Source organism: Arachis hypogaea, chromosome 9 (assembly GCF_003086295.3).
Source record: "Arachis hypogaea cultivar Tifrunner chromosome 9, arahy.Tifrunner.gnm2.J5K5, whole genome shotgun sequence".
Taxonomy (NCBI): Eukaryota; Viridiplantae; Streptophyta; class Magnoliopsida; order Fabales; family Fabaceae; genus Arachis; species Arachis hypogaea.
In genome coordinates, this window is record NC_092044.1 from 117280981 (window position 1) to 117294762 (window position 13782).

At 31.5% G+C, this 13782-nt stretch overlaps 2 protein-coding genes across 3 annotated transcripts; one reads left to right on the forward strand and one right to left on the reverse strand.

Moving 5' to 3' along the window:
- Window positions 1-806: 806 nt before the first annotated feature.
- LOC112712476 (carboxypeptidase SOL1) lies at window positions 807-6735 on the forward strand. Of its 2 annotated transcripts, none has more exons than XM_025765373.3 (15): window positions 807-1205; window positions 1752-1824; window positions 1944-2039; window positions 2211-2241; window positions 2337-2393; window positions 2783-2878; window positions 3398-3520; window positions 3731-3835; window positions 4358-4404; window positions 4637-4762; window positions 4861-4963; window positions 5190-5252; window positions 5581-5664; window positions 5934-5997; window positions 6235-6735. In XM_025765373.3, exons 1-15 carry the CDS (start codon window positions 1073-1075, stop codon window positions 6546-6548), a joined length of 1515 nt encoding a protein of 504 aa, XP_025621158.1. In that variant the 5' UTR covers window positions 807-1072; the 3' UTR covers window positions 6549-6735. The 2 variants fall into 2 exon arrangements, with proteins under 2 accessions (XP_025621158.1, XP_072060072.1); XM_072203971.1 differs by lacking the exon at window positions 807-1205 and adding an exon at window positions 1210-1608.
- A 677-nt stretch (window positions 6736-7412) lies between these two features.
- Window positions 7413-11402, reverse strand: LOC112712478 (S-adenosylmethionine carrier 1, chloroplastic/mitochondrial). Its single transcript, XM_025765374.3, has 12 exons — window positions 11192-11402; window positions 10693-10797; window positions 10514-10596; window positions 10340-10416; window positions 9847-9937; window positions 9294-9347; window positions 9123-9218; window positions 8923-9012; window positions 8732-8783; window positions 8405-8466; window positions 8231-8311; window positions 7413-8054 (listed from the first exon to the last, which is right to left on the reverse strand). Exons 1-12 carry the CDS (start codon window positions 11223-11225, stop codon window positions 7950-7952), a joined length of 930 nt encoding a protein of 309 aa, XP_025621159.1. The 5' UTR covers window positions 11226-11402; the 3' UTR covers window positions 7413-7949.
- Window positions 11403-13782: the final 2380 nt, after the last annotated feature.

A 13782-nucleotide genomic window follows, 5' to 3' on the forward strand; every position in this document is an offset into this window, starting at 1 on the left:
TAAAGAATTCTTTTTCAATACTTAACCTATTCATCAAGATTCGAACCCGAATATAACATATTAAGACACATATTAATAAGATTTACAAACATAATATTGATAAAATAATATGAACATCCAATCTATCGGAGTTGCAAATTGCACTACAATCTTATCCCATCCACTTTTAATTCCTCAAATAGTCTCGTCCAACTTAAAAAAAAAGAGTAAAGTATCGTTTTTATCCTTAACGTTTGGGGTAAGTCCTATTTATATCCCTAACGTTTAAATCGTCCTATTTGTATCCATAACGTTTGTAAAAGTGATTCAATGTTATCCTGCCGTTAATTACACATCATGAACGTTTTAGTTTGAGTTTTGAAAAATCTCTTCTTGAAGTTAGAATACAAATGTCTGGGATAGAATCGATGATCTACTCCGAAAAATAGCTCATCAAAAGTTGAAACTAATTCCTACAACATTTACATAATTCACTTTTTTAGGGACATAATGAATCTAAACACAAATAGTGGGTATAATATTAAAATTGAACACATCCAAGTGAGACCTAATTGAAAATGAATACATCCAAATGAGAATAATTGAAAAATATAATCTGATTTATTAGTATAATTGATAGTAGGATAACATTGAATCACTTTTACAAATGTTAGAAATACAAATAGGACGATTTAAATATTAGAAACATAAATAAGATTTACCCAAAACGTTAGGTACAAAAACGATACTTTACTAAAAAAATAGTAAAATATATATATATATATATATATATATATATATATTATCCCTAACATTTTTTGGTTTTTGTTCAGAATCTCGTATTTCTTAAAATGTTAAAAATTTTATTTTGGTCGAAGAAAAGGAGGATCAATAAAATAAGTTAACGAAGCCCAAATATAGCAGAGAGTTGGATCTGACACAATTTTTGTAAGAAAAAAAAAAGTGGCCTAGTTTGCTTGAAGTTGAAGATGTCACGTCACGTGAGAGACACGTGATGATCAACGATAATCTAGAAGAACAAACAACGTTACAGCGAAAGGCTGAATCCGACACGAACGTCGTCGTCCCATGAATGAAGATGAAGAAGCTGTTGTTCTCAATTCTTCTCTTTGCTCTCACAGTTTCTTCTTTTCTTCTTCCCCTTTCTCTTGCTAAGGGCGCCTTATTCAACTTCGCTTCTTCTTCTTCTTCTTCTTCTTCTTCAGGTTCTTTATTTATTTATTTTCGTTTATTTGAATCTTGAATCTAAGTTTGCATCACTTGCTTTGTGTGCATGTTCCTATTGTGCTCTTTAATCTATTTACGGGAAGGGAAGAAATGGGTCATTGTAAATTCGAGCTTTTTAATAGTCTTTGGTGGTGAAAATGGTGGGGTTCTTTTGGTTAAATCCAAATCTGGAACTCAATTTGTTTAGGATTTCGGAGTTGTTATTTGTATTCTTTGTTGATAGATTCGAGTTGCAACTTCTTAATGTTCTGAATTAGATGTGAGAAAATATATTTATATATATGAGAAATTTCTATACCCTTTCTTCCCTGCATGTGATTTTGTAATTGAATAGTTTTTCAGAGTTTTTGAAGTGATTGATTTTGAAGTTTGAAGTGAAAGGTCAGAACTTTACCGGAGGGGGGGGGGGTAGAGTTGACATGGATTTGATTATTTGCTTTATTCAGCTAGTTCTTGTTGTTTAACTCTGGACTTTCTAAAATTGCAAGTTCTTCTAACTGCTACTTTGTTGTTGGTACTTGAAGATTTTGATAAGTGTATTAATACAAGTCATGCGAGGCATTTGCTCGAGGACGATGTAATAAGGACTCAGACAAGGTAATCTTAATCCATGATTTCCCTGTATAACTATGGTCTAGTCATTTCTATCATCTGTTGTAGCATTTAACTTGCAATAAGATTTCATGTTCTATAGTATTTGAAATGTTGTTTGGCAGTGTTGATTTGGCCAAAGGATACATGACAAATGCTGACCTTGAAAAGGCCATCAAGCAATTCGGACAAAGATGCAGCAACATTTCTAGGATATACAGGTGATTCTCATATCTGTGCTTCTTTTCTTTCTTGATTGCGTATATCAAAATTATGTAGCTACAAACGACATTAGAGATCGAAATATATTATTTACTAATGGCTTTCGTGAATGAACATACTGACTTGAAATTTGTTTCTCTCTGTGAGGGATTCTTGGATTTGGCTACTAGTATTGGGAAGAGTGTGCATGGATTTCCACTGGTAATTTCTTTCCTTTTCGTAACATGCGTATTATTGGAAATATTTGTTTCAATTTTAAAAGCGAGTGTTGCATCCCTTTATTTTCCGACGTGTAGTGGGTGATAGAGATTTCTGACAAGCCAGGAGAAGAAGAGACTGAACCTGCATTTAAGGTGAGTGTTTTGTACTCAATGCCAGTTAAGCAAGATGCTTATGGTCCCTTTTTTTTTTCAATTTTTTTAGGCTTTTGACATACTAGACTTAAAAGATGTAAAAATATTAAACAAAGAGATGTGAAACTTTACTACTTACATCTTATTTGGGTTTTTAACTTAATGGAGAATGCATTCTTTTCCAGTTCTCCTTTTCTTCTTTGTTTTCTTAGGATTTTGATATACATAACCTAATGGATGGACTTTCTATACTCATATGGATTAGTAGGCTTTTTCTATGTCTTTATGCTCCACACCATATTTCTACTTTTGGCTTGTTAAATTAATTCCATAGTATATATTGAAATTCTGTATTCTGAAATTCTATGACCAACATCATGCTGATGCAGTATATTGGAAATGTACATGGAGATGAACCTGTGGGCCGTGAGCTTCTTATATATCTGGCTAATTGGTTATGTGACAACTATTTGACAGATCCTCTGGTATTTTGCTTCCACTTTCTGCACATAAATATATGCTGATCTCTTGCCCCTTCGATGTGGCATGCCAAATCCAATTTTCCCTATTGTTTTTCTGGTATTGCTAACAAATTATTGGAAGTTTTTAAGCTGTTGCAATAATATTGAAAACACAAATTATAGTTATTGGTAAAATTTGAATTATCCTACATCCTTTTTGTTTCCAATTTTTTTCGTTGAAACTTATTTTATTTAGTAAATAATAGAAAAGAAATAGTACTAGGTATATATCAACTCATGATTTCTTGAGAAAACGGAGGGGGAAAAAACACCATCATTTCAGTTTCAAATTTTAGATGAGCAAATGCCATGTACTTATTTTATATGTTCATTTAATACATGGATATAAGCTACAAAATCTACAGTATGCTGGAATCATTTATCATTCTCAGTATTCAAATCCTGCATTTTTCAGTCTAACTCTAGTTATTCTATAATTTGATCTTTGTGCTTAAAATGCCAACCTTCTATGAAATTTTTCAGGCAACATTGATCGTGGAGAATGTTCACCTTCATATACTTCCATCAATGAACCCTGATGGGTATAGTTTAAGAAAACGTGGTAATGCAAATGAAGTTGATTTGAACCGGGATTTTCCTGACCAGGTATATCTTTTCATAGCAAACTAATCTATACTATAATGAGAATCTTAATCTAAACTTAATGTTGCCTTTTATCGATGTTTTTAGTAGTAGGACCATGTGCTTTTTCTTTCTGGATAATGATGTATTGAAATATTTTTGTGTTATAATGTATATATTTCTAGAGATCATGTTGGCATTAACCTCACGTGTCTATCTCAAATGAAATTACAGTTCTTTCCCCTGAATTATAATGAGGATTCTCGGCAACCTGAGACAAGAGCCATAATAAATTGGGCGAAGGATATTCGATTCACAGCATCTGCCACTTTGCATGGGGTATTACTTCTTTGGGATTCATGTAATATTTTTGTGATGTCTACTCTGGGCCGAGATGTTTATTTTCTGATTTTATTCCACTTATGCGGATCCTGCTGTAGATTAAGTTAGACTGGTTTGGTTAATGGATATAAGTATTGTTGGTAAAAGTTATTGAAAACTTTTTTCTTTTCAAAATCTAGAAAAAAAAGGTAGCCAGTTTCCAGTGCATGCTTCCTGCTTTCTATAATTCTGAGATCATTCTTTCTTTTTTCCAGGTAGTTTTTCGTTTACAACTTTGTTCTTTAAATCAAAATCTCTGTTAGGAACTAAACTGAATATCTTTTTCCCATGTAAACCCAACTTATGTTCATTTGTTTTTCATTCTGTAGTTGAAAGACCAACCTATGTGATTCAATCTTGTACTTGATCTTGTAGAATTGATTACAACTATAAACTAGCTGCAGATTTTGTTTTCATAAACTATTATATCTAGATTCTAGTTGTGAAATTTACTCATGGATTGTTCTTTCTTTACCTCAGGGAGCACTTGTGGCAAATTATCCTTGGGATGGAACTAAAGATAGAAGGTGGTGAATTATTTTTCCTTTCTTCACATGTCTTAATTTACAACTTCTTAGTTGGAATGTGGCAATCAAGCTTTCACATGTTTTAATATTACCACTTGTTAGATGGAATATGGTTATCTAGCTTTATTTCTTGAAGATCACTTATACTATGTTAGATTTGTCTCTAATTGCTTTCAAACCATCTTGAGTTCTTTATGACATGATATTGTCTTTTGATATGAATGGATTACAGTACGAGCTATTTTGGATGTCCCGATGATGAGACATTTCAGTTCATGGCAAGTATATATAGTCACTCTCACTACAACATGTCTACAAGCAAGGAATTTCCTGGGGGGATTACAAATGGAGCATCTTGGTATGGTTATCCGAAAGCAATAACTTGAAATTAATTGCTGAAGTTTATGTTCTCTTCCCAATATGTTCATAAATTATTTCAGAAGATACTCACTGCAGGTACCCAATATATGGAGGAATGCAAGACTGGAACTATATACATGCCGGATGTTTCGAATTGACTTTGGAAGTCAGCGACAATAAATGGCCTAATGCTGCCGAGGTTGGTTCTTTCTTCCATATCTGAGCGTTGATAAAAGCCAAACTTTAGAGTACTACATTCCATTCACTTCTACAACTTTTACCACAGTGTCTGCTCCATCAGATAAAAAAATATTATCCATTTTTTATGATCTTGTCTTTTTCTTTTTCTTTTTTGTTTTTTCCTGTTTAAATTGCAATATCTTTTCTTAGTTCTTGACTCCTGTGTACTGTATGTTAATATGCAGCTTCCTATCATTTGGAGATACAACAAGATGAGCCTGCTTAATCTTGTTGCAAGCCTTGTAAAGGTATACTATTTCTGTTTATATACTTTACGCCTAAAGAAAAGATGTAAAATCTCAAACCTCTATCCTCTTCTTTTACTCGAAACACTCAAAAACCTTTAGTCGGTTCCTTAAGCCACTAGAGAGAGGATGTAAGAGAGAATTCCATTGAGTGTACATAAGTCACCAATACCTTGTGTTCATTCTGTTATAGTTAGTTGAACATAGAGAAGGTGACCATTTCAATTTCAAACTTATATGTGAGAGATCTGTTGTAAGATTCTTAGGTGTTCTTCACTTCTTCCCATTGATTTTTATTGGATTGCTTAACTATTTGTTATCTACTCTGTAGACCGGATTGCATGGAAGAATATATTCTTCGCATGATGGAAGGCCGTTACCAGGCATTATTTCCATCACAGGAATAAATTACACGGTATGTTTGGATGTACATCGCATCTGTTTCTATTTTTGTTCAATTAATACATGACATCTTAGTTTGACGCGAGTTCTTGAAAATGCTACATTTTATATCTTATCGCAAATATTTTTCGGATTCCACAATGTGAACTATGTTCATCCTAATTTCTTAGACCTTTCAAATGTTTTTCATATCCTATAGCTGATCCTTCCACCATTAAATTCTGACATCATTGAATGAGTGTTTGACTTTGAGCTTCATTTTTATGATGTACTAACCAACAGGTTAGAGCTGGAAAAACCTTTGCTGATTATCATCGCTTACTTGCCCCAAAAGATAAATATGAAGGTAAAATGATATATTTTGGATTATATTGTTATAATAATGTATCATGATTGAAGATTACAATTATTGGGCAAAAAAAGAATTATTGTTGAACGAAAAAGAAAAATTTAAAATTATCTCAAATTGAATATTATCATGCAAAACTTAGATATATATTATCTTCTTGAATATGATATATATTATCCTTAAGTTCTATAATTTTTGTAGAGTTTATAATCAATTTCTTAATCTAAATTGCAGTGGTGGCAACAATGCCCGGCTACAAATCGAAGAACACAACTATATGGTTGGATGAAGGAGCTGTGTCACTGGATTTTGTTCTTGATCCTGAATTCACTGTCAAAGGCAGTGTACTACAAAATGACTATGATTGCAATTGTAACAATAAAAGAACACTAGAATTTGTTCATTTTCTTGGGGGGTTCCATTTGGAGTTGTACTTGATTTTCATTGCTACTTTAGGGTTCTTATGCTTATTACTTCTGAGGAGAGGAAAACTAAAATTTTCCACACAGAGATTGTCACCAGTTGCAAAGAGAACTGCTGTGGTTTGAGGCAATTGATAGATTTGTTGTTTGTATTATTAAATTTTGTTGTATATTAGGGTGGGTGAAGAAGGAAAGACCTTTTTCCCATGTAATATGTAAAAATATTTTTCATATGGTTAATGTAAGTTCAAATATTACATAAAATTAGTTAGTCCTATGCAATTACTTTTTGCAGATGGCTAATGTTACTCTATTCCTTTGTTGATTTATTGAAAGAGTTATGCCTATATTTATAATTTATGTAATACTCATTTTGATCTTTGAAATTGGTTTGATGAGTCAATTTAGTCTTTTAACTTTTTAAAATGATTAAGTTCGCTCCTTTAGAAAATATGATTCTTATTAGTCTCTTGGCTAAACTTTTGTTGTCACATGTTACTGTAATGCTAATATGGACAAGTAAATGCCACCTTGGTATTGCAATGGTTACTTTATGATGATAACTTTGAATTGTGATTAATTTTATTTGCAAAAGTAGTTTATGAAACTTAATTAACCACAATTAAAGAATGTTCGTGTGCAATTAACTATTACATGTTGAAGTCGCACTAAAAATGATGAGACTTACTGACTAAAAGAACCATGTTTTTGAAAGTGTAAGATTTAGTTTGTCATTTTAATATATAGAATACTAAATTGACTCATCAAACAAATTTCAAGAACAAAATAAACACTACCTCAAATCTTATATGAAAGCAAATAATCTCGTAAAAATTGATGTGAGCTGATTTCAATATTTCATAGCAATTTTTTCCTCGCACTTCAACCATGCAATATTGAGGAGCTAAATTATTTTGTAGAGAAACTTTTTTTTTTTGGTCAATAGAACATATACACTCCCTATTTTTCACACATTACATACACTCCGTCTTAGGAGTCAAAACTTGGAATATATATTTTTTTTCAGTATTACAAAACTTGGAAGATGTTTCTGGAATTAAGGTCACTACACAAACAACATTGAATTATTTCATTTGTACATGGGCCTGATGCCACTAGTTCTCAAAGAGAGATCTAGAGGCTGTCTGACCCATGTATTTTTTGGGACTCATAATTAGGCCCAAATCTCAAACATGACCAAAGTCCTTTTGTTTTTGTTTTATGTGGTATTCCCAACCCAATAAGTGAATGATTAATATGTCCTAGACCTTGGCCCGACGGATTGGGGAATACTGTGGGAAACAAAAAAAAAAAAAGGCAAGATTGAAGACACCTTACTTAAGTGGACTAGTGAGCTAACTACTAGACTAACCTAAGTTGGTCAAATCCCTTTCTTTTTTACTATCGATCTTTTGGGCTAAGCCCTTTAGGGAAATATTACCCAATTCAATGATCAACGGCAAACATGAAATTAAAATTAAATCAATCCAATTTGATCAATAAAAAAAAAAGAAATCAATTGTGAGCCTAAGCTTTTGGATGCCTCTGAGCAAGAATTTGCTTTGTCTTCTCAAGAACACCAAAAAATATTGAACCACCAATTCCTATCCACAACACTCTTGGCCCCATACCCTGCAGAAAAATAGACATGTAAGATTGATTTAGAGTTAGAATTATATAATAATGATTTTGGGCTCCGGCCCCATTTCAATACCCAAAAAAGAAGTTTTATAATAAAAACATAAAATGGAAATGAAAACCAAAAAAAGCCCTCAGAATTACAATGAATGATTACAATGTTACACTACCTTAAAAAGAGCATGAGTTCCTTCTTCTTTAACTATTGTGTTGACACAATCATAAATGCCTTTGTAATGGTTTTGTGATCCCTGATGTTAATGAGAGAGAGCCAAACATTACCATATTTCAAATCAATCCCATACCTTAATTTAAGGGAATAAACAAATAAAACTCTTAGGCACCTGAACCATTAGTCTTGTTTTTACTACATCAAGAGGTGTTGTTACTGCTCCAGTTATGGCACCTATCAGGTATCGAAATTACCATCCTCAGTTCATATATTGATTTGAATCTAGATACATTGGTATATGAATGTAACAAAGAAATCAAAACCACCATCATTATGGAACAGAGAGAGTATTAAACAAACAAACAATATATACCACAAAATTAAAGAAGAAAACATTCTTTTCTCAGTGATTCATGAATGTAGACTCAGTTTAAATGGAAGCACAAATATATGAATCCTTGAATACTCCAAAGCAAGCTTCTAAGGGATATGAAAGTACCGGCAAACGCCCCGAGCATAGCATTTTCTGGATCGTTTAGGTCTCTTTTCGCCTGCCAAGAACAGAAACACCCCCAAATCACTTTTTACAAGATTCTTATGTGAATAGAAAAAGGAAAATGTTTCATTTGCGTGTGTGTGTGTTTATGTGAGAGAAACAATAATAAGAAATACAATAAATAGTAGGCTTACTGCTAGCTTATAACCAATCCGGAGCTGCTCATAGATACAGAATTGTATGGCATCGAATGGTAGATCTCGCAATAAGAAAGACCCATATCCCTTCAATCTCAAAAAATCAAAATACAGATCAAGGATATACTCGACATTCATGAACAAAAACTGAACCAGTATTTAAATGTCCATTCCAAAAAAATGCAATTAAGTCATACCGCATAAAGACCTTTAAAACCCTCATTGGCAACGATAAGACGCACAGCAGCTGGTGCTGATTTAAATTGACCCATTTGCATCCTTTGCTTAATAACCTAGAATAAAAGGAACGGACTTCAAGATCAAGGAAGAAGGGGAAAATACTAAATCCAAGGAGCAAAGCTAGTTACCTCAGTTGGAACACGAACAAGAGAAGATGCAGCTCCTGCAATAGCACCTGCAGCCTGTACTCAGCTTATAATATCAAATAGCAAAAATGTTTAACTAATCATTTACATGTCCTCTAATATATCTTAGTTTTTATGGCACTATAAGTAGGACAATTTATCCTAAAGACATAATAAAAATTGATTATACCTATTTAGAGCAAACAAAAATATGTAACTTATATACCACAAATTTGTAAAGTTACACCTCCAACTATTAAAAATTCTCCATCGTATAAATATGTTTAGGTAGATGGTTTGGAAGTGCCTTTACCCTTCAATATTAGTATTACAGATTTATACTTGTGCTTTTGGTCATCTACTAATCTTGCTGCCACTCATGTTACTTATACCCTAAGGTTTATCCCAACTATGTAATGCTCAGAAACATCTATGTATCAGTATAAAAAAAATAAAATTGAAAAATGAAACGAATTTAAAAGGTAAAAGTTGTGTGTCAGGTGTCACCATAAAGATAATATGAATGCATTTTTAATAATAAAGAAAGCTAACTTACAAAATGAGCTATGGCACTGAGATTCTCAGGAAAGGACCGTAGCAATTTTTGCTTTGTGGGTTCATACACACCAACAAAAATCGCAGATGCTCTGTCAAGAGTGGATGGATAATAAGTTATTTATCGATACAAGGATTAACCTAGTAAACACAAGCCTGAGAAACTATAGCTAAGGATTGACATGGTAAAAGAAAAGGACAAAGTATTGCCACAAAGGAAACAGCATCTATAGACTTAAGTTCCCATATTTTCAGTCAGGGAAGAAAGTTAGCATAAGACTGAATAAGTTAAAACACTAGTGAGATATAAGTCCAAATCATTTAAATGAAATATTAAGCTACCACAAGGTAGAATGCATCTCATAAACTATGTATTCATGGGACAAGTTCTCATTTTAGTAAATTGAATGATTGATTATAAACTGAAAAATATTAGCTCAAATATGAATGCTTTATCAATGGCAAGGGTAAGGTGTACAAGAGAGTTCACTCACGGTAAGACACCAGCAAGATTTCCAGCCAACCCTGAATATAGACCTTTCAAGATAATTTGCCCTCCACCACGAGCAACCTAATATAGGAAGGAATGAGATGTAAAATCTTAAGTACAATGTAGATGTAAACACAGATGAAGTAGCCTTATAAGCTTACTCATATATTAAATTCACCTGCAATCGAGTTTTGATGGTATCAATGGGGTACAAAGCTGTTTCTACAACGACTCCGGCAACACCTCCAGCAATGCAACCATCTGCCATATCATACATATGTCATTGAACAAACACAACACTAATAGTACTATAATCAATGCCTCTACTAAATCTTCAACAGAAATAGCAATTCTTACCGTACATAGCACGTAAAACATCAAATGGCTTTTTTTTTCTTTTGCTGATGGACATGAAGAACTTATCTGAATCCTTTCGAGCAGACATTTTAAACTTCAATGCATCTGTATAGACAATGCATTTTATCAAACACCACAAAGGCAAGCCCCGAGTAAAAACTTCTGCCCATAAATTGACACTTCAATTTTCAAAAGCATTGATTTTAAACGCAATAGATAAGCTACTCATTCAGGGGCCTGAGAAGAAAGGGAAATGAATAACGAAAAACCACTATGGAGCATTCTCTGGCTAGCAATCTAACATCAAAAACCACAAACAAAAATTGAATTTTGAGGACAACCCATCTCAATCCTGATCCAGTAGTGGCTAGAACGATACATAACTCAAGCAAACTATTTTTCTAAAACAAAAAGGACAAAACTTGAAATTTTGAAGAACAGAAAAAAAAATGAAAATGAAAAGTTGAGGTGTGAATGAGGAAGAGAATAGAGAGTATACCAAGTGAATCAGTGTGGGGATCTTTGGAGCTCATTGTAAATGTGCAAAAGATCAAATCTTTTATGAGACAAACCAAATTTCTCCGACAACAATTGTTGGTGTAAGAAAATTTGAGAGGTGCGAATGGTGAAGCTGAAGCTCATGCAAAAGGGTTTTTGGTGGGTTTCTCGGAGATTATCACTTAACTCATAAAATTAATTAATTAATTAGTAGTCATTAAGGAAGTGTTCCTGTTTCACAAATCACAATAACTTTCAGTTTCAAATCGATAATGGGCCCAAATGACCACTAACAGAGTACAAGGCCCACAACCGACTGCTTTAAATAATGGGCTTCAAACAAGATAGGATATGGGTCCATCAATTGACAAATAATTTAAAAAATAAAAAAAAATAATTTGGGTTAAACGAGTAATCAACTCACTTATTTACTTAAGCAAATGTTAGAGTTGGGGGTTCAAATCTTGCCGGTGTTCGATCTTATTCTTAACATATATTTTTAAAATAAATTTAGAAATAGTATATATTATTATTTATTAAAATAAAAAATATTTTATATAATTAAAATAAAACATTAACAATAATTAAAAAATTAATTTATATTTTAATATTAAAACATTATTACGATTTATTTAAAAAATATTTTATATTATATATATATATATATATATATATATATATATATATATGCGTGTTCTGTATCTTATTCCATGTCATATCGTGTCAGTGTTCGTGTATCATAAGAAGTTATTAAATAACTATGATGCAGATGTATGGACACTGACACGGACACGGGACACAGGACACGACACGACACAAGACACGTTGACACGCGAATTTTAAAATCTTACATGACACGGGGACATGCATACATATAAAATATAAAGTATTTTTTAGATAAACCGTGATGATATTTTAATATTTTATTGATATTAAAATATAAATTAATTTTAAAATTATTTTTAATGCTTTCTTTTAATTATATTAAGTATTTAAAATATTTTTTGTTTTAATAAATAATAATATATACTATATCTAAATTTATTTTAAGAATATATATTAAGAATAAGACCGAACACGCTGGCATATGATGGTATTTAGGTGTGTTTAAGTGTGTCCGGAAAAAAAATTTTATTTTTTATTGAAACACAATTTGGACACAGCAAACAAGCATGTCGGACGAATTTCGATGAGTGTGTCCAAAATGTGTTCGAAACGCAGACACGGCTCCCCTTCGTAGTTAAATAATTTTCCTAACAAGTGTCGATACCAAATAGGCAAATCCTTTTAAGTTTTTGGGCTTCTCTATAGATGAGTAGTATGGGAACTTGGGATGCCAGGTGTTTTAATGCTCTCTCTCTCATCTTTTGAGCTTTTAGTGTATGCAGGTTTTTCCACTCTGCTCACTCCGACTCTAATTAACGATGGAAAAGTATATCTAAATTGAAAAATAAAAGTTTAATTATTGATATTTTTATAATTTATATTCAGTCTTATTATTTTCAGTTATTCATATATATAGATGTAGCATATGAGAGAAATGGCCATGGAGAACAAAAAAAGTAAGTTCATAAGATAAGGAAGGATTATTAGTGTAGCATTTAGAATTGGGGTATAATTTTAATTTGACATTTTCATGAACCATTACATTAAAGTAAATTATAATAGTTGAATAAGAAATGAATATTAACCACACAAATAGAATATTTTAAATTGATCTTTTAAGCTCTTCAATATATTTTTTTATCATAGATAATTTATCTTTATTTTGTGTATTCCAGCACTTTTCATAAAAGAGAAGCTCTCTCTCTTGTAAAATTTGTAATTACAAATACACTCTAATATATAGTAAACGACAATGAATATCATCCAAATAAAGATAAAAATATTATATGAACATTAATGTACATATGCATCGATCTTATTATATACAATAAACCTATATAACTAAAAATATTGGTTACGTTGACATCTAAAATAATATTATTGATCCTTAAATTTAACTGCATCTTCATTTTTAGATATCAACGTAAAATGGTGGGACATATATATATATAGATAAGACCAAAAAAGTTTATTGTCATACGTATGCATGACAAGAAAATTAAACACATAACCAGTACTAATAAATTAGGTTCATTATGGCTTCAAGTTACAAGGATTCAGAAAACGAAAGTTTTCAATTTAAAAATTGCTAGCTATAATAATGTTTGATAAAACACTTGATATATAAGTGCCTTATTAAAAGGTTATGGTACTTCTACTTTATTAGTAGTGCAACAACACAATATTATGTAATCTATAGATAAAATTAATGAAAAATAGAATTCCATTTTCTAATATCTTTATTCTCTTTATTTTATGCATACATAGAATGATAATAAAGATTGATGAATTTTACTCTTTTATCATAAAAATTATAATATTATCATAAAATTATTTATTCGAAAAAATTAAATTAAAGTACGTATAGAAATAATTATATATCTAGAAATAATTAGTATGTAACTTTTTTAAAATTTTGAGAGAGATAATTTTACCAGCTAAGTAGTCCTATTAATACTCAATACTATAAGAAGAATTATTTTCTGT